The sequence below is a fragment of the Varroa destructor genome, unplaced genomic scaffold, assembly GCF_002443255.2.
Source record: "Varroa destructor unplaced genomic scaffold, Vdes_3.0 BEIS01000002.1, whole genome shotgun sequence".
NCBI classification, from domain to species: Eukaryota; Metazoa; Arthropoda; class Arachnida; order Mesostigmata; family Varroidae; genus Varroa; species Varroa destructor.
Window position 1 is genome coordinate 38674522 of NW_019211455.1, and position 21170 is coordinate 38695691.

The 21170-nt window shown below is 38.8% G+C and overlaps 1 protein-coding gene across 8 annotated transcripts; it reads left to right on the plus strand.

The window, feature by feature from the left end:
* The first annotated feature begins 540 nt into the window (after positions 1 to 540).
* LOC111245748 (sodium-dependent glucose transporter 1A-like) lies at positions 541 to 21170 on the plus strand. Of its 8 annotated transcripts, none has more exons than XM_086981559.1 (9): positions 541 to 832; positions 1470 to 1623; positions 5175 to 5420; positions 6674 to 6800; positions 7257 to 7412; positions 13963 to 14089; positions 14700 to 14982; positions 15300 to 19213; positions 20339 to 21170. In XM_086981559.1, exons 3-8 carry the CDS (start codon positions 5319 to 5321, stop codon positions 15903 to 15905), a joined length of 1401 nt encoding a protein of 466 aa, XP_086837685.1. In that variant the 5' UTR covers positions 541 to 832; positions 1470 to 1623; positions 5175 to 5318; the 3' UTR covers positions 15906 to 19213; positions 20339 to 21170. The 8 variants fall into 8 exon arrangements, with proteins under 8 accessions (XP_086837685.1, XP_086837688.1, XP_086837683.1 ...); XM_086981562.1 differs by having other exon boundaries at positions 1470 to 1540; positions 5178 to 5420; XM_086981557.1 differs by having other exon boundaries at positions 541 to 828; positions 5111 to 5420.

The following is a 21170-nucleotide window of genomic DNA, read 5'->3' on the forward strand; positions in this document are numbered from 1 at the left end:
GGAAAAGGATTATTTTAGCACCCACAGATTCTGCTACGTTACGATGCAGCGACGAAAAAAAAACGTCTTAAACATAAAAACATATAGAATTAATTTGCTTCTTTCATTTCTCTATAGGACCTTCGTCGAATAGCTATTATTTCGGTGTGATTGGTACGATATGTTTTTATCTTTAATCAGAATTTTGCATTTGACGGCTTCGTGTGTCCATTTTGCTCGACTTATGCTCTTAGCCCCTATCCTACCTCATATGTTTCCGTGACCTCATAATTTGATTATGTGACCTTCATAAATTTCCAAAGACGTATAAAAGGAAATCCTTTTTAATGTATATTCAAACCTGCTTTTTCTATAGATCCTCGAACCGTTTGTACCCGGCTCATAACATCTATCTGACAAGAAGAAGAAATCTGTTGTTTAAACTAGTTTTATAAATCGCTGAAAGGATTCCAGCTGCAGCTTCGGCTGAGTTGACTTTACGCTCTCTCCGAACGTTTCTAATGGTTAAAGCTCTTCTCTTTCTGTTCAAGCACTCTTTCTCTTGATGGTCGTTTGGTCGGTAGGGCGGTACAGACGTAAACTCTTGCCATGTTTGCGTGACGGACTAGAATGTCTTAGCTAACGTAACAGGTCGTATTCCTTTGCCATGCAGAAATTCAGTGCCGAAGTGTTAGCTTGTGTTTAACTTCGACAAAGCCCGAACATTCATAGCATGTCCAGAAAATTGTTACACGATCCGCGACCACTTCGAATAGGATTAATGTTCCTCACACTTACAACTGTTTGACAAAACTCGGCCAAACACGAGGCACTTACACCTATGCTTAAGTACGTAAGTTAACATTTTGTAGTGGCACTACTAGACGAAATCAGTTCTTTTTCTACAGTTTTTCTATTTATGCAAGGAATTCTAGCCAACAAGGCATATGCCATCAGATTCACCTAACACGTCTGGTATAACAAAAAAAAGAAACTCTGCAACCGATATCTCCATTCATCTACAGCCGAGATTGAGCTATCAATAGCTCTGCTTTTTACATGCATATATACTTATACGTCCGAAAAGTCAGGCCTTCAGTACAGTCAACTAGAGTACGCCGTTTCGTGTTAGAAAACGAGAAGCCCCAACTATAATTATCTACTTACCGGTATTCTTTCTCAAATAAAGTAGTAGTATTACAGTTTTTAATTATTATTATTATTATAACACGTAGTTGACACTGATGGCAAAAGGTATAGCAAAATCTTATGCGATACATCGAGGTTATATGGTTTAGCGTGTGCACAATTGTTTTAAGGTAGAGTTTTGGCGAAAACGATGAGGTTTCTAACGAGATGATTCTCCAGAAAACTGTTGCCTGCCTAAATGCGACATAAATACAGCAGAATCTAACAAACTGGCATTGTCCAGATAACAATAAGTTCAATGGGCAACTGCTTATAATGATACCAATATGTTTCTCTTTTAGCCGAGGGGACACGGAATTGCCAAAGGGGCCTTTTACGACATATCGGTACAGCGCGTTCTGGACTACTGCTAGTACGTTGGGAGCCGTCTAACGTTTTTGTAGGATTTAATCGTACCTGCTTTAGTACAAACATAGCATTATATATGTACCAGCGGTGAGTTGTCTCTTCCTATTTATTGGGTTATTTCGCGTTTACCGCGAACTGCATCCTACTGAAGCTTTTTAGTTCGTTCAGTATGAAATATCTATACATATACATATGAAATTCACTTTTCAATATAAAATAGTACGGAAATTTTCTATCTGTGCCAATACTACCAGGGAACTATTTGTCAATATTATGCAGATGGCCAGTTATATGCACGTTCTACTCTATATGGGACGAATCATATTGTTTACCTCTACTCCATGTATTTATGTAAATACTGAGTGGTGCATCGTAGGCCAGAATAACAAACAAGCTCTCATGTTTATATTACAGTATACATAAATAAAATATCTGTAGGCCTAGATCACTAAAAATGTCAGGTACGCCTTCTGCTGTTGACTATATGAAATGACAATGAAGCGTACAGAGCTCAAGCTTTGGACAATATGTTTACTGCGGCGTCGTCCTTACTGCCTTGGCGTTGTTCAGGCAGAAGCTAAAGTTTTTTCAAAAGATCTACCCTTCAGTCGCATATTAATTTAGCATGTGGTCACTTGAAAAACAAAATATAAACATAACCCAAAGTTAGCTTAGTGATATGCATTCAACAGTGTTGCTATTTGCTTGAATTAGAGCTATGAAGTGACCGCTGTGAGTTGCTATTATACAGAAAATAGAAGAAAACGTAAAGTGCGAGACTTAACAAGGCAAAGCAATCGCAGTTATCTCACTCTCGCCTATGGCGGTCCGATTCAACTTGCCCCGTTCGTTCATACATGCCACTAGACACATAAATTGCATAATAATAATAATAATAATAATAAATAGAGTCCCATGATGTTGTGTATGTTTGAAACTAACTTTTTTTTTCTAGTAAAACTCGAAAAATTCGAGAGCTCATGCTATACAGCCAAACAGAAATGTTAGAAAATATCCTAAGTTTCTGGAAAAGCAAACATCGATTTTTTCAACAAAGCACGTTGAATATCATATCATTTCAGGTCGACGGGACCCATTTTTCTTCTATTTTCTTATGGTCCAATAATTAATTTACCGCCCGCATGCGGGGCCAGCGCTTGTTGCCGTGTTTTTGCATTAACACTTGATAGAATAGCGTACTGTCGTGATAAACGGCAGTGCCGGTCTGTGCCCCATTAGCCAGGCTACTCCAGTACAAATTGTCGCCAATTACTATTGAACCAGGGTAGATCTTGACGAATGCGCGGCGGTGCTCAACACAATGCAGCTCCTCGTCCTCAAACGAAAAGACGTGTACATATAAGCAGACTGTTCGCGAAAGGGTCACGCTTGAGGTCAGTCGATCGGTAGCGGCTACCGTACCACATTATGTTCTAGTCTTATCTATTTATTGTTTAGTTCCATGTTTGTACCGTAGGAGAACAAGCAATAACGTTACATGGTAAGGTGCACAAAATAAATCGACTCAGGTCTAGAAGGGGGCGGATAGCAAAGTAGCGTCATAAAGAACGAGGCAGGGGGAGCCAGGAATATCTGCCGATCTTCGTAGAGCTCTCGCCTCCTCTCACTTTGGCGATCGAATAGATGCTGGATGGATGGAATTTGGAAACGGTGGAAAAAACACCGGGCAAAAGCCTTTTTCTTCAAACAAGTTTCTGTCTGGATTATAATATTGTTGAGACGTTCCGACAGGAGGATGGTTATGGATTCCGTTACGGTATGTTGTTTCAGCTGGGTCCGCAAGTAAACATATGGCCCAAAACGCGAATGTCTGAGTGAGTCTAGTAACTGTCGCAGACCTGCTACTAATAACTGTCGTTACGATAAGCTTTATAGTCATCATAGTTTATCGCCTATCGTAATTTTCAATATGTATACATCTATTTTCTTCTACATAGCGCGGTTCCATATGAAATAACAACACAATAGCAGAAAATCCCAATGAGTAGTGCGGTAAAATTCACTGTACAACGGGTCGCATCGAACAGGGTTCGCATCATTTCCATGGCAACGTAGAGTGTAACAGAGAAGGGAGTGTTTCAACATAATTTTTTTCTTAATATCTAAAGCTTCAATAGTTCATACTATTGGCAAAAGTTTATCTTTTCAGTGTTTTCTCATGAAGATTTATAGACATTAGATTTATAGACATAGTGGCATTCAATCTGTTTTTCACTACTAGATAGCAAGGAACGATTGATCGCCTCTTCGGTAGACACTGAAGTAACTGAAATAAATCTATAGACCCTCGTTCGAACTTTAGCCGTCCCTGAACCATTCCCTTGCTAGATGTGTATTAGAGTCAGTTCTCACGGAGTCTAGCCGAAATTTTCAGCCATCCGATTAGTGAGATGTCTAGACTTCGTTTTGTAACCGGCTAGCGGCTGAAAAATCAATGCCCGTACCTCACTACATCCAACTAGAATTATTGTCGCGCCGATTCGTAGTAGCAGACGCAGTGCGTACTAGAAGCTATACTGTTTGAACAAAGTCTTAGCTGATAAGAACTTGCTTCGAAAATGGAATCGATAAAAGAACATCAGCATAACATTAAAGTCGAGTAATTTGGAGATAAATATACAGATTTATTATAAGACGAACCCGCAGAGGCGAAGAACATGGATTACTACGTTAGTGCTGTTTGCCTAATAATTTACCATAATTATTTAGTTGAATGTAGATAACAAGGCCGTAATTGCAACAACTTGGTCCCTCAGCATTTTGTTTTTGATCTTATTCCTTACCTGTTTTGGCGCTTCTGCTATGCTAGCTCCTCAGAGGTTATTACAAGGAAACCATCAAGAGCACGAACTGCTGCTATTGGTCTCAGAAAAATCGAAAGCTCGCACGGCGGTGTATCTGTATGCATATTTGTTTCGTATCGAGTCTTCCATTTTTTTTTCGAAATTAGGTCCTGCTACGCTGGCTGACAGCTGAGACGCGCAATAAAGTAGTCCGATCATACTAATTGCCAATTCAGCTGTTAGTTTGACTTTGTGACTGTTTCAAATAGCGGGTTTGCAGTTTGTTGCTAAGAAAAGGACGAGGAATGACATCGAATAGCAATTATAGAATATAGGATTGCAATGAATATTAAGCACCCAGTTCGTGCACTTACACCCGATGAAACACTTATCGAGGGCTGTAATGCATTTCGATCGGAAGAAAAAGTGACTGTTTCAAATCAATAGTCAAATTCTAGGTTTTAGCTAGTGGACTATCTTCGACAGTTGGGATCATTTTCGAAATAGAAAAACGGAACCGTTCTGGCCCACTATCACCTATATTGTTAGGATATGGCATTTTTTGAGACTGCTACGATAGTTGGAGTGGGCAATGCGTGATATGCACAAAGCTAAAACTACGTGTCAAGTAATATTATGTCGAATTACGCCTCAGGCAAATAGGAGCGATTTCGAAATGTTATCGTCGCTTTTATGGCAGCGCACTAGCCCTGTCAAGATAAATTTTCAGAGGTTCTTATTTAAGCAAAATCGATGTTTTCCCCCTGCAGCGTACGGGACCTTTCGTAGAGCCGCCTTGTTAGCTAAAAGAAGCTTAATAACGGTCATATTCAGCAGGTCAAGTCGAACTCTATAAGGTGATGAAGATAGACCGACGGTCGCTCGGGTGATTCTCACTGTACCTCTTCGTAGCTACAAGGCTGTATACGATGATTATGTAATACGTACCATCAGTGCGTTTCAACGGTACGTTTGAAGATGCATCCCAAACAAACGTTCGTCACTAGCGAGGAATGGGATGGACCCAGCTGGCTGAAATGGTTTCAGATAGCGAATATCAATCTCACCTGTGTCGCCCTGGTATGTTTAAACATCTTTCACTAGTTTCCTGATTATTTGTATATAGCTATGCTATATGCCCTTGCGACTATTCAGATTCTAGCCACAAAGAGAGCGCCTGAACATGAACTTTCCCAAATCTCAATTATTTTGTTGCTTATCCACGATGGCTAGATACTTTCAAGTGAACTCCCGTATCTAGGTGCACATATAGTGAAAAAAAAAAAAAAAAGACGCCTGAATTATTACCTATTTGTTAATTACTAAATAAAGGCACAATTAACAAACTTAAGATTTGATTTTTTCAGAAATTATACATAATTACCTTAGAACTAGTCGTTGACTGAAGTGAGTCTAGATAGACGTTTCGTTGACGTGACAAATAATATCGCCTTAGGAATCGCCTGCTGATCGTCAGCAACGAAGTGTAGATATTCTGTTCATACGCTTTGTATAAGCAAACTTAGAAGGTCAAGAGAGATTTGTTTGTAGGCGCACGATCTGTTCTTAGGCTTTTGGAGGTACTAGTGTGTTTTAAGCAATATAGGCGGTTTATAAGATAACGTAAATAGGGTATGGTTATGAAAATTGGTTTATTTCGAAAAATGAAGGCCACTGAACCGTTTTCAGATCGCAACTGTATCCTCTTTGTTTACGAACTGCTTGAGCGCATCAATTGTCAAACACTATATTTAGCACTGAATTTCACAATGTGAATGCTATATTATCGAAGAGATTTCAATAGGTTGTATAATTTGCGAATCTTGAAATCTAGTTCGATCCGAGATTTCTCTAGTCTGATCACTCTCGCAAGTGTAATCCCCCCCAACTAAGTTGAAAATAATTCAACATACGATCCGCACAAAAATAGCATAAGTAAGATAATACAAATTATGTTGTTTACATATTTTTCTTCGATGTATGGCAGAATACGGCGGAAGACGAAATGACCTCAACTAGTTGACACGAAACGTGTCGGTAATTTGTATTGGCATCGAGCACGAAACTTTCGTACCACCTTATAATACCTATAATAATCAGTAATGTTCAGAGACAGTAGATACATATACTTCCTTCTAAAAGATCTGTCTGATCGAGCAATATATTTGTACTTGGATATCTTCTCAAGGCCTCGTGAAAATGCTTTCTGCAAAAAGCTGCTATCTTAGAATAGTCGTAGATTATCGTTACAAGTGGATATTTAACTGCATTTTGGGCTTGTAACTTCAAATGCTCTTGTACTGATGCCTGCCTGGTATCCGTGAACATTGCAGGGCCTAATTGTCTCTATGATGGGCCCTAGCCTGATAGATTTGTCTGAGATATTTCACACGTCGATCCAAAAGGCATCTAACATCGGTGTGGTAGCTGACGTTGGTGCTTTAATTGGACCAGTTTTCGGTAAGTTCACAAATCTGAGACACCAGTTTAGACGTCCGCTCTTTAAAAAGTGTTATTTGTGCGAGTATTAGTCTTCATCATAGGATTCCGTGTTGCCATTATTGTCTTTTTTTGTGATTAAATAGGACGCTCGATCATAAATAGCTGTTTAAATATTTTTCTAAAATTTATATTAAATTTGCACCCATATATGCGTATTTGATATCTGTATCGACGGGTCATAAACTCGTCCATGGAACGAACTAAGCCATGTACATTAATATGTGTGCATAATGAATGAATGAATGCCAACCTAACCAGCCGATGTATTTGCACTTGACAATATATTGCTAAATTTATTTTTATACAAAATATAAAAAAATAAACTATTTAACATTAGGAAAACAGTATTCAGGCTAGTTGATAACTTTTTTTTTTCCACTTTCTTAACGTGCGTGTATTATCAAAAATTGACAGCTGATCTGATATATCGCCGGGTAAACGCTCAAATTGTATGCATTATCTGCGGAGCCTTGATCGGTTTAGGCAACATCTTAATGCCTCTGGGAAGCCTAATGTCTGCATATGCTATCAGCTTCACTTGCGGAATGCTTGGCGCTATCATGGAAATTGGTAAGCTTGACATTGTGTTTAATCCCGTATCTACCCTTCAGAAGGCAAGCGTTATTTCGACTGGCAGGGAACAGGCCAATGTGATACAATGAACGCGTACAAAAGCACGTTACTAAAAGCCAACCTGATTCTAAGATAGCATACGCTTGGAGGAAGTAGAAGCGTGATCAATGCTACGAAACAGTTGACATTGAAAAAACATTGTCCGCCAAAAATTCAAAATCAGATATCGCTTATGGACTGCCTCATTCGTCTCAAACAACGTTTTTTTTCCGTGGGAAAACGTTTTGTATAAACACATAACCGCAGACATTCGTATTATATCGTAGAGAAAATTTCTAGGGTAACGTTTATGACAACAGTAAAACTAACAGAGAAATAATTTGTAATATGCTGTATCGCTACTAAGCAAACGAAAGCATATATATATATATATATATACATGCATACATACGTATATAAACACCTGACCATTATTTACTCGTAGTAGTGGGACGCGTTCTCGACTGGCCACCGTCAATTCTCAACAGGTATCTGCACAAGCTGTAGTTAGTTCCGTGCTCTTTTAGTCTCCGACTCTTGGATGGAAATTACGCTTAATTTTCATTTTTTCATATTAAGTTCAAGTAGCTAAGTTTGCACTACCGTTTTATACGATGTTATTTAACAATTATGATAAAAAGTGGCTAGTCAACCACAGAAAAATGTAAAATATTTAAACTGGGACCCTTTTGTCACAAACTAACATACGCACATGATTAAATCAAGTAAATAGACTCCCTTTAAAATGTGGCTTACGCAAAGCTGATAAACGAACTCCGCGAAAAAAACATTCTCTGTGGCTCGTTTTTCTTTAGGGTAACTTTAGTCTAAATCGTTTTTATTTATACTATAATTACTTTGGTTTGCTAAGTTAGCTTGCCGTCTTAGCCGAGTTGAGATCGACCGTGTTCCCTATCTTGTGAGTGCAAGATAGTGAATATTCTGAATTTCGCTAGCAAAATGATCACAAATAACCCATTCATACACACTCAAGTTTTTAAGAGAAACATCATGGTAAATAACAGTGATTTCAATGGTGCAGATGTCTCTTTTAAAGTTTATCTATAAATTAACGATCACATGCAAAAATCGTTTTATAATGTTTTCGTCTAGAGGGCAAATAAACTTGGCTATATGGACGTCATATTTTTAACAAAAAAAAAAAAAAAAAATGCATCAAAGCTCTTTTGAATTCCAGCCAATAAAAATAAATTTTTGTGGAAGGTTGATGGAGTGTCTGTCAGTTCTCTATCGATTACCATAAGTTGCTGCCAAGCATGATTAGTAGTTAATGCTCGATATTCGGCAGCTCATTTAGGACGACGCATTTCTCGATTCGAAGAGAAATTTTTTATAACTTCCAATGGCGATTTCGCTTGCTGACGACGTCTGAGCGAGCTTCCTGATAATTCCGAATCATCAAGGCTACGTATCGAAGACAGAGATTACTTAGCTCAATGAATGAGTGGCGTTATTATTTGGCCGAATGAAGTTTTTCAGCTGGTACGTGCTGCGCAAAAGCCCGCCAGAGCGTATCTTGTTATCGCTTCAGACACGATCAGATGCAGAACTGTTAGTTTATCTTAAAATAATACTGAAAATTCACATCGATTAGTTTGTCTTGCGGCTGGAGTGGCTATTACCGGCCAAATATAAACAATGTTTACTCAGCATTTCCACTCACAGGCCAAAGTACTATTTTGAACAGTAAAGTCTTTGATACATGCATGCTAATCGACATGAAGCATGAGGCTTCAAAGTTGGTTGAATCGAATCAGAGTTTCCGATAAGTTCCAGTTAGTCCGACTTGCGGACATGTCGCTGGCCCCAGTCAATAGGCTATTTCTGTTTAGAATCTGCAGCAATAGTTAATTTATGCCGTCTGATCATTTCTGGCCTGCGCTGAATAGGACACATTCTAGGAATAAGACTAATATTATTGTTTTCGCATCTTTTATGGATACAGTTTTTCACGGGCATGCAGTACGGCTTCTTTCAACCAGGAATGTCGACCAAACAAACGTTCAACACCGGCTGTTTGTACCAAGGGGCTCTCTGCGGGACCTGCCTTTGGTTGTTTACCATTCATCTAAACCCTAAAACGTAAATAACACCATACTGCCTGTATTTATTTGTGTAACGACGATTAGTACATGGTTGATTCGGCATTTATTAATCGTATGAAAAATGCACGCCAAACTAGTTGACGTAACGAGTGGCTACATGAGATTTCGTATTGGCTTTCGTGTCAACTTCCAACGTTTCGTGTTCAGCCCTCAAGTTTAGTCATTATCTGAGTCTGTACATACATACATTTTGATAAGTACCACACATGAGTAATGGCCGCTTATTTGTCAGCCTAAAAAGCCCCTGGTGCATTCTGCTGAAAAGTGAGTTCTACGCACCTACTATACTCTTTAGAGTAAATGAAGCCTTAAGCAAGTTAAATTTGCTAACAGCCACTTGCTGCAACTTTCGATGAATTCATTAATAATAGCATCTGAAAGCTGTCTATTGTCAGAATTACATCGGAACTCAGGCGAGACGCTTTGTGATAGGCTTCATGGCACATGGTGCACGCTCGGAGCTACTGACAGGTCCTGATTAAGATAAATAATTCACGGATTTAACGGATTCACCATAACAGCTTGAGCTCGCTAACAGTAGTAAAATGTCTTCTTCCTCGCTACTGAGATTTAACTGATTTTATGTTAGAAACACTTGCTCGTACTGGATAGCCAATAAAGATAGATAGTAAGTGGAATTTACTTAATGCCCTACGTGGTTATCTGTGTATGATAAGCAATATAGAGTTTCAACATGGTTTCGCCTACGAGTTGTTTAAAGATACATCAGAGAGTAATTAATCTAAGTCTGTATACTTATAAATCATTGTGACGAGTGTAACTACCATTTTTCCAGTAATAAGTGTTAGATACATATTTTTATAAGGCTTATGATAACATAGGAGCTAACATCGATTACGGATCCTATATGTAGCTTTTTTTGCACCCATTTTATATAGGCTATTGATCCAGCGGTAATAAAGCCTGGGTCTGACATCACGATAACAATGAATGTCCTTTACTTCGATTCTCAGGGTTGCTCAAGTATCTTAATATGTTTTTCTAAGGGAAAAGTATGTTCGTACTTGAAATAAATATAAAGGAGAGCTAACTCTGCATTCTTAGGGTCCAGAATAACGTGTGACACAATACAGTGCCTTCACAAGATCTGGATTTCACTGCGCTGAGGCGTACCTCAAATGTACTTTGTGCTATCCTTTTCAAAAACGACTTGCTAGTATTACTCCAGTGGGACCATTCGCTGTTCCGCAGCTACTTAAATGCTAAAAAGTCGTTTTATTTGGAAGCTCGCATTGCTTACGAGGCGTGGGTAGTCATAATACCTGGCTTCGATTGGGTTCAAACTCTGAAGAAGTCTAGCAAATTCCTGTTTACTAAGACACATCATATTTGACTCACGTGGGTTGACGCAAGTACGCCAGTCAATGCTTATTTATCAAAAGCTAATCTATATTTAAACAATAACCCCACGGTCAGTTCTAGATCGTACAAGTATAGACCCGGATTAAATAACCTAATACTACTTTAGCCGCTTATCGTAAAAGCGTCTTTACCAAAAGTGAGTACTCACTATTAGCACCGTAGACTCTGTCAACATCAAAAAGTGTCTAATTAATGAAGTAAAGGTTTTTAATCCCCGGCTACTTGTCAGCCTTTGCTTCATATTTATTTAATCATCACTGATCATAACCATAAGGTATTATTACTGCGAAGGTTATCCAGGAGGAGGGGCCTACGGCATAATTAGGCCGACTTCAGTCACCCGTAAACCTGCGAAGAGAAACGTTACATCGCTGAGCGTTAGCTTGAAATTGAAGTAGCCTATGCCATGTTTCTTTTCACAACGTGTAGACTACCCAGTCCGTTGCATCAGTTAGATACGGACCCGCGCTGCTTGCGCCTGTTATGGATAAAGAAACGCACGAGCCACGTGGTTCTGTTGCAATGATTACGGTGACTACCACTATAGCAATGGACCTAGCGTATGTACACTATATCCGAGTGCACGTATGTAGTAATTGGCCACTGCAGACTTCTAGTGAAACTCGTTGGTCATTACAGGCCCGGTGTGAATAGGACTCTGCCTAGGTGCTGTAGATATTAAAATAATGACGTCCTAATTAGGAATATAAGGTTCATTTAGTAATATTTGCAACGTAAGAAACGTCGTGTCTGTTTATCTTTTCTTTCCGATTTTTTTTTTTTTGCATTGGTAACATACGCCGCTAAAATGCAACACTTTTATCTTCGTTTTGGCCAGATTACAATTGTTGTTTGCGTTACAAAGCTAAGTATGTTAAATAGCAGAAATAGCGAATCGAACATGCTATATTTTTTTCCACTATACAATAGCACGCCGCTATACTTTATCAGCATACGATAAGGACTTGCAAGCAAGGACAATTGTCTCACCTCACAAACGAATTGAGAAAGCCAAATGAAAAGCTGTTCAGGCGTAAGATGTCATTATTACATCTAGTGAGTGTCGTTTGAGTAGTGCTCTCAGCTATGGAATCACCGCCATATCATACCCCAATGAGACGAAGGTTATATTATAGCTCATATAAATGTGTATAACAAAAGCCAATAAAATGATGGCAGTACGTAAAGCAAAGAAAACACTTTCTGATAGCATATACATTGGCCATGAGTAAAAATAGGGTGTAAAAAGAACAGAGTAACTAAGACAAAGCTAAGCAAAGCAATAGCAAAAAAAAATAACACCATCAGTATATTTAAGCACCGAACAATTATTTCAGCTCAGTATTTACGTCGCCACTTAAATAGTCGAAACGTCGTCTTTACCCTTATTTTAGCCACTGTATAAGTACACGATATGTCGGAGATTGGCTTCGACATCATTTAAATACAAACATTTTTCGTTACTGTTGAGTAGCACAAGTGGTTGACAGCACAACTAAAACACCCTCCGACCTACCAGGTGCCTACAGGCAATATACAGCAGTGTTCTACTCAAGCAAGTATACGCAACGTAGATATATAGATATGTAGTAAAGTGTAGAACAAGACTGTATGAATATATATATGTATGGCATTCAAGTCTGTCTAGTGTTTTCGAAACAAAAACTATTTTAACAAACACGACAAAGGGAATATTTTTGCAAAGATTAAAGCTTTTACATATTTTGAACCTCTATTTTGAAATGGTCCAGCGAAAATCAAAGCTGTGTGTGTGTTTGTTTTTTTTTAATTCAGTTGGTTGTTGAACGCGACATCAAATAGGAAAGGAAAGAGTAAACGTCTACTTAATGTATATCGATTTAGTTCCCGATCATAACCCAAGTATCGCTTGATCGACCTATTCCTTCATTGCATTTGCGTATATCTGATCGACAGCGCAAGTGCGTTCCTTTTGAATACTACGTTATGAACAGTTACGCTCTGAAGAAACGGCTAGTACGACCGGCCTTTACTTACTGAACGTTTTCTGAGCAGGTAATGCACAGATTTTTGCATATAGAAATTACACAATCGACGATTTAACGTTGAAGAGTCTAACAAAAGGTTGCGACCTGCACAGAAGGTTCTCATAATAATGTTATTCAAAAAGAAGACCGAAGCGCATTATATACCTGGGTAATAATAGTCTACTGTACGTCTACCACACCTATCTTCAATGTAAACTTATCGTATCTATACAATTTATGAGTTCTATTAGATATCGATGATCGCGGGTAATTATTTACCCGCATATATATTTTATATGTATATTAAAAATAGCAAAAAGATACAACAATTTCTTATAAAGAAATAGAAAATTATTTACTTTTCCATTAGACCTCTTACGCTCGATTAAAATCGATAAGTACTGCCATTTGGCATTGGTCCCTGGTTGAAAACGAAATGTGTCAGGCTGACTTTTTAATTTTTAAAATAGTGTATATCTTATATTGAGAAAAAGAACACATGAAAACGTCAATGAAAAAAAGTTGACCAAACCACAATGGGAAAGGGGTAGCTAAAAGTTCTCGTTACTTTAAAAGGCTTTCAAACCTGTAGGAGCCATAGTAGAGTTATCCTGAAACTAAGGCAATTTTCTTTTATACTTTAAGCAAATAATAGGAGATAATATTGTGTGACAGTTTTTTTTAACCATTATCACCTAAACAGGACGTTCGGCGCGCACCAGCCAGAATGTACTTCCACCTTTTCGTCTGTAACGTTTCAGGACGGCTATCTAGCTATCATATAAGGATAGTAGGTACCAATTAAATAGCTTAGTCCGGTAAAAATGAGTCTAGTTTTTTTAGGTAACTTTTTAGGGCAAAATTACATAGAGAAGACAAATGGGTTTTGGTGTTTGGTGTACTTGTTTTTACCTTTGGAGGTCACTAACGCCCAGCAAAAATACGTTGCAATTTTAAACGAAGAACTATACATTTACGTAGCTATTTTTACAGGGGCGTACGTTTGGCTTGTCGCTCTATGTCGAGGATCTCGTCCGATGTTGCAGCTGTACTCGTTAATGTTCGGCGTTGGAGCACTTTTTGCACCGCTTTTGGCCAAACCATTTCTCAGTAAAGATAGGTTATTGTTTGCTTTAGCATCAATTAAGAGCGAACACACGATCCCGTTGGTACGATTTTGCTTGATTACATATCGGTCATAGATGGCATGCGCATAAAAAGATCAGCTTTTATACGTAATGCAATCATTGTTCAAACTCATTGTCCTGCAATATCGATATCACCGTCTTTTTCATATAAATCAATAAATAATAAGAAAAAGCAACGCGCAAACAGAACTTACTGCCCACCGCACGGAGTAGCGTAGCTAGACAAATCCGATTCAAAACTTCCAATGTATTCGCTGAAGTTAATTATTAAAATTTTACTTCATTCATATAAGCGAGCAGAGTTAGGAACGACCTAGGCCCACTGCTAACTACTGCTACTAATATTTTATAATAATAATTACTTTAGGTATGCAATGACGGCGCAGTATACCTACAATCGGATATAACGAATATACCATTTGAAGGGCCGAATGCGTGACCAACCCTAGAACGTTCTTGGATTATATCGTATTTTTTTTTTATCATCATAAAGGAACAGCTACCTAAATGCTCATTGGCCTTAGTTAATCTAGACCTGTCATATTTACAAAATATACACACATCTTAAAATCGACCTTGCAGAGATTTAATGGCCAATCGAACTGATGCGGACATCGAGTGGAAGTCGGACTCACGTGTGATGATCCCGTTCGTGTTCGTTGGAAGCTTTGGTATCATGGTCGCGTTTTTTATGACGCTATCCTATCTCAGAGACAAACGTGATCTGAGACCTGAAGAGAAATGCGGCGAGGAAAGATCTCACTTCAGAAATTGGTTGCTCATTAGTCTGGCGGCAATCTATTTCTTTCTAATCGTCCTATTGGAAACTGCCTTCAGTCGATTTCTTGTGATTTTCGCGGTTCAGGTATGGGTCACGGTTGAAGTCAACTCTAGTTCCTTAAAGGACACTCAAAACTATTATGGTACTCTTTGACACATTTCCACTTCACTTTGTATCAGTATAGAATAGCTAAGCGCCGAAAAAATTTCATACAAGGCATATTACATACAATCCAAAATGGAATGTGTCTGAACATACACACAATGTGATTTAAAATTCTGACGAAGTACACTAACCAGGTCTACTTACTTCCTCGGCAATCCCACACTCAAGGTATAGTGGCAGGAAATGTATAGTAATGGTACGTATTTCTATCTTTGATGTGCTTTCGTTACAATCAGATGAATCACATGCTTAAAGCCGACGCGGCGGTATTGGTGTCGCTGTTTTGGGTCGGCTTTACCGCCGTACGAGTGATCATCATTCCTATTTCGGCAAAATTTCGCTCGATCTGGTTCGTTGCCAGTGGCCAACTCATCTTCAGCGCAGCATGCCTCATACTTCTGCTGTTTTCGCAAGACAATCGCATGCTATATTTGGGTACAATAATGTTCGGCTGTGGTATGGGGCCCCTTTACGGAGGCTCGCTAACGTGGCTGACCGAACATATAGAGTTGCGACACGTCTATCTCAGTCTGATTTTAATTATGACGTGCGGCGGGGCAATGGTCGCGCCACCCATTGTCAGTCCACGGATTGAAACACATCCAAGTGTTCTAACCACGACGATCGCTGTAGGAAGTACAGGCATGCTATTTGTTCTCCTAGCCATGGTGGTTGCGGCTCGGCTGACTGAGCACGCATCCATAGCGGCACCCAGGAACGAACGGAACAGGAGCGTTGTATCACAACCTAATGCTGAAAACCTCTCTCAGTTAAGAATAGGCGTTGATAACATGGCTATGCAGACAGATAATGAGATACTAGATAGTTATTCGAAGATATAAATAGTTAATTTTGATACGATGTACTTCTTTTACAATACAAGGACACAATATGGATCGACGTCGATGAGGACACCCATCGTGCACACACCCCACAACAACACTTTCGAAAAACAGTGGATAAACCGTTGAGTCATTAATGTGCGTATTGTAATTAAGTTCTTATTTGACTTTGTAATGCATAAGGACACCTCTTTAAAAGCAGATTTACATCTAGCACAGCCCGGCGGGTTTAATGGTCACGTTTGTAGGTGAATGCTTTCCAATATAAACTATCGCAGCCGGTTGTCCTGAGTAAGATTTCTGTAAAAACATAATCGTCAATAAATCAATCCTAGCAACGGTGTTTCAATGTACTTATTTTGTGAAACTCCTACGGGCCTCGTGGGACGTTTCGAGCCCAACGCCATATAAATCTTCACGGCAATAATACACCAAGTGATTATTAGCGCATTAAATATCTTCCCCTCACTTAATACATTCTGTGGAATTCATGCAGCAATCCTGACCGGCACAGCTCTAATTATCTAACAACGCTAATAGCTTATATAGACAAGACTCACTAAATAAGATTCTAATGCTGTTGCTTATTTATGCAATCGAAGCTCGTTAGTTATGCCAAGAAGACGTATATCCGTGGATATACGGAAGAAAAGATATCTTATGAACATATAAGAGCAAAGGAAAGGTGATGGATCTTATAGCGAGGTACACATATTATACGTGGGTCTAGCAGGGTAGCATCAACGTTTAATAAAGTACATCAAATCTGGGGCCACATGAGGGTCTAGGTTCGAATCCAGGTGTACATTTCGTTCGGTATTGGGAGCCAGTCGTTTGAAGCAGTGCCTAGCGGCTAAAGCATTGGATGGGAAACTCGAAACATTAAATTGGAATGATGACAAAATGTTGGTAATATTCAGAGTGTTTCTCATCGGAAATTGACTTTACAAGATTTATGAAGCCTATTGTCGCATAGCTATATGTAAAAAAAATACGATGGGTATATAGAAAGGCAACGTTGTATATGCATATCTTTGCGCAATCCAAGATATATCTACGTTGTTAATTTAACGGAAGGTTATTGTTTGCTAGTAATATAATCATCATGTTATTGTATAGGAGTATATTCCTTAACCTTGACCTATCTTCAAGGTCATTTAAAACGAAATACTTTGCAGCGACCCGGTGTGGCTTGCCCCTAGAACCATTTCAGTTTTTCTGTCTGGCATACATTATACTGCAAGCATGATCTACAGCTTATTTTATTATTCCTACATCAGACTGAATGAGCTTTTATCAAAATAATTTCAAAGTGCAGTAGTCGAAAGAGTCAGCTCAACCGTGCTACCAACCATTCCGCATAGCTTCTTTTGTTATAGTTACGAAATTATTTAACGGATATTAGGGAAGGCTGGGGCTTTTATAAGCATCGAAATTTAAAGTGACTGTGATTGCGACCAGTAGCGGAAACCAAAGTTTCAATAGATTCATAATTGTAGTTGACAAAACGATTATACCGTAATATTTAATCCCTTGTTAATAAGGGTTTAAAAAATCACCAAGCAATCTGCCAATGCTAATACGATAAGCGAGGATTTCTTTCAGCTGAAACCTATCACAACGCTAGAACTTTCCCCTCTCAAAACAACAAAATAATTTATATAGGGAACCCTGTAAACAATTGTGTACGTGCAGTAATTTTATTATGTATACATTTAGATAATAATAATAATAATGAAGTCGTTTATTTGCATTATATGACTTTTGTAACGTATTTAACAAAATACATTATTATCTTTTATTAATGGCATGTGGATTATAGCCGTCACACTTATTCACTTAAAATAGGAAAAAAATTTGATAAATTTTATTGTAAAATTAAATCTTCGTGCTGCACTCCGTTGTCACCACCAGTGAATTCATTATTTGTCGACTATCATTACATTTATATTCGCGCTATTTCGTGTGGTTAGATTATGGCGATCTTTCAGGGAGAAAAGTTATTTATGTAAGTATACGGAACAGTTGTGCTAGTGCAAACAACTGCCCATTTGTGGTGAAGTTACTTAGCGTTTAGGGACGTAAACTTGATTGGTCGACGACTGCTAATTGTGGGTTGGCGCATGCGCTGAAATCGCCGTTGCGGTTACCTGTCACCGTCAGCCGTCTGCCGGTGACGTCCTCAAAACGTTGGGCCCACGTTACCTACCTGCCCGCCCTAGCACCGCTCAGCTGTGTTTACACGTGTATGTTGATGCGGCCAGCTTGTCGACTTTTTTCCTCTGTATATGCCAACTGCTTATCGCCTGTTGCCTGCGAGACACCCAATCAGCAGCCAATTAAACAGCTTGTACTAGCATAAGTAAGTGCAGCGTCGTAAAAACGATAGCCGGCAGTGTCGCGGCGTTACGGCGCAACGGACGGATCGCTTATCGTCGTGATGATGATAAGAAGGAGTGGACCTATATTGATTTAATAGAAGTATCGCCAGTGACAGCGTCTCGGCAGTCGATGTTAACCGTTGATTAGCCGTCTGTGTTTTTTCAACTGCAGAGCGTCTGCCGTGGACAACGGAATGGTCAGGAGAATAGGAAATTGAATAGGCAATCATATTGCAACAAATAACTGCACAACAGGCCTGACTGGACGACTTCTTCGATACTGCTACTGCAGACGGTGTCGCAAGCTCTTTGCAAGAACTTCTATATGTTTTAGCCGTCAGAGACAGACCTTTGATCGCAAAAGCTCAATTACAAGTCTCGTAGTGTGCTGCCGTATATCTCCTTCGCGGTCGTTGTGCATAGTGCGGAAAGGGCAACGGTAGGGCAACACAAGAGAACCACAGCAGCAGTAACGGCAAAGCTATTCCACTTACACGCAAATACAGCAGCGATAGAAAAAGAGTAAAAAGAAAAGTTGTTTATTACGTGTTCAAAGAGCAGTAACGACAGTCACCTACCAAGCCTGTTCTGATTGTCAGTAGCTCAATATTGCCAGTAGCTGAACGACGAATAGAACGAGCGAACAAAGTAAGCCAGCGTGTTCGTTTCTGCCGTTCGTCCGTAATCCACGCAAACGCTGCCTTCGTAACAATCACCGGCTGTTTTGCTGTTGCGCCTGTGATCCATTATTAACAAGCAGCTGTCTGGTTCTGACTGACAAACGGAAACTCCACTCAGGCTCCCAGTTTCTTGGGACAAATATATTTGTAGTTGACATTGAATTACACAGTAACTAATTGTAGCAAGATTTGAATATGGAGTTTCTCTACATGATCTTACTGCTATTGATTCCCGGAGGAATAATTGGTGAGTGTGGTTTACTTGATTCTGTGTAAGTGTGTATTTCTATGAGTATGGAAATTCGAAAATTCGTGCCTGTGTCTTGTCTTCGAATTGTCGAAAAATTATCTGTGTGGCTTTAAGTACAGTTGTAGGTAGACCTTTTCCGAAAGGCAAGACTAAGAAATCCAGGAAAAAGATGGAAGAGAGTCTGAGTATCGTTATATAAGTTTTCGATGCTTGACAAGCTGAATCGAGAATCGATTATTTATCGCAAACATCCAGGCGACGATTGGCAGACTGATGTTGCTACGAACAGCTCATCTCATAGCTTCACAAAAGATTCCCGAAAAAAATTTCCTAACGTTCTTGGTTTTCGAAAACATCTGCCAGCTAAACTGCACTTCTCGTTTTTCATGTCAGCGCTATGCCCTGAACTTTACTGGTTAAAATCTACATACAACGGTAACCGTTTCGATTATTTTAAGCCAGTTTGAAATAACGTAGATAGTATGGACGTTACAAAATGTCTTCCGAGGTTACCCAATGCTGCTGATAGTTATTATGTTTGACGGATAAAAATAGTGATTAATATATTCAATTCGTTAGGGACAACAAGTCCTTCAGTGGTCTTCTGCAACGGATTACCTCATTCTATGAGTATTGTGTGACGGTTACTCTCAATGTCAACCCTTCGCTTGAAGAGCATGCTGCTACGGATAAAACAGTGACTTAATCAAATAAGTTTTTAACGAGAAGCTGGAGTTATTTGGCGGTATTACCGCCATATATTTAGGAATATAGCAGGGTTGTTTGAGTATGATTAGCATTTAACGTACAGTCATCTAGGCGTAAAAACACTTCACTGCGGACTATATTTTCTTATTGATGTACACAATGTGTATAGCATGCACCAATCTCTAATTTACCCTCATACAACTGATTTATCAAAATCTCACCTAGAAGATCCGTAGTTCACTTTAAGAGAAGACACGCTATACTTTTGAATACAGGTACATACATATGCATAGCATTAAAGCATATTTATTTATGTATAATAATTGGAAACGAATAATGGACTGGTTTTTACATCAGTCGTTTCATGTTTATTTCGAAAAATCTGAATTACTTCTATGTGTACGCTTTTTACAGGATTTGTAGCCCGCAAGTTACTCCGACAGTATGAAGAGCGAGACCGGAGAGCAGAAGAAAAGCGACTCGCGCGTCAGCAAAAAAAAGAAGAAGCCAATAGGAGATTGCAACAGCCAAGAAGTCCCCGACAGAAGAAATCACAGTAGAAGTTATGCAGTGAACGCACTAGCATAACATTATCGGCATAAATTCATTTTTGTAACATAGTACGAAGAAAAAATACAATAAATAGTGCTTCACATATAACATTAACGGCCAAAAGCGATATATAACGTCTGATTTTACCAGCTTTCTACGACAGTGTTGCTGTAAATACGGTCGCTTTAGTGCGATTAGTGAAAATGACGGCTGGTACATTAATATGACCTATCTACTCATCTAATCATATCTTCTTCGTAAATAGATTTACGCTCAATGTACAATGTATCACATTAATACTTAAGTTATGAGATAATAGTGGAAACCCATGATAATCGCTAATACGCAATATAGACGCATGTAATTAAGCCAACGATTTACTTAGAACCTATAGTGAACTCAGTACCAAGTTCAGTGGCAACTGCCGTCTACAGTAAATCTATACCAATGGGCTTAATGTGTATATGACAATAAAATTAGAGTTTTATATATATGGGTTTCTTCAAAAAGGTTTTATAACTTTCAATCAACGTATGTCCTTCAAAAAAAATTATTGTGATCATATCAAGAAAACTGTACTTTTTATATTAATATGGAACCCTTCGACTGTTTCTTTATTATCATTATAATGAGACTAAAAAACAAGCAAAGTAAATTACTTGTGAAGTAAATAAAGATGCTTATAGAAAGTAAA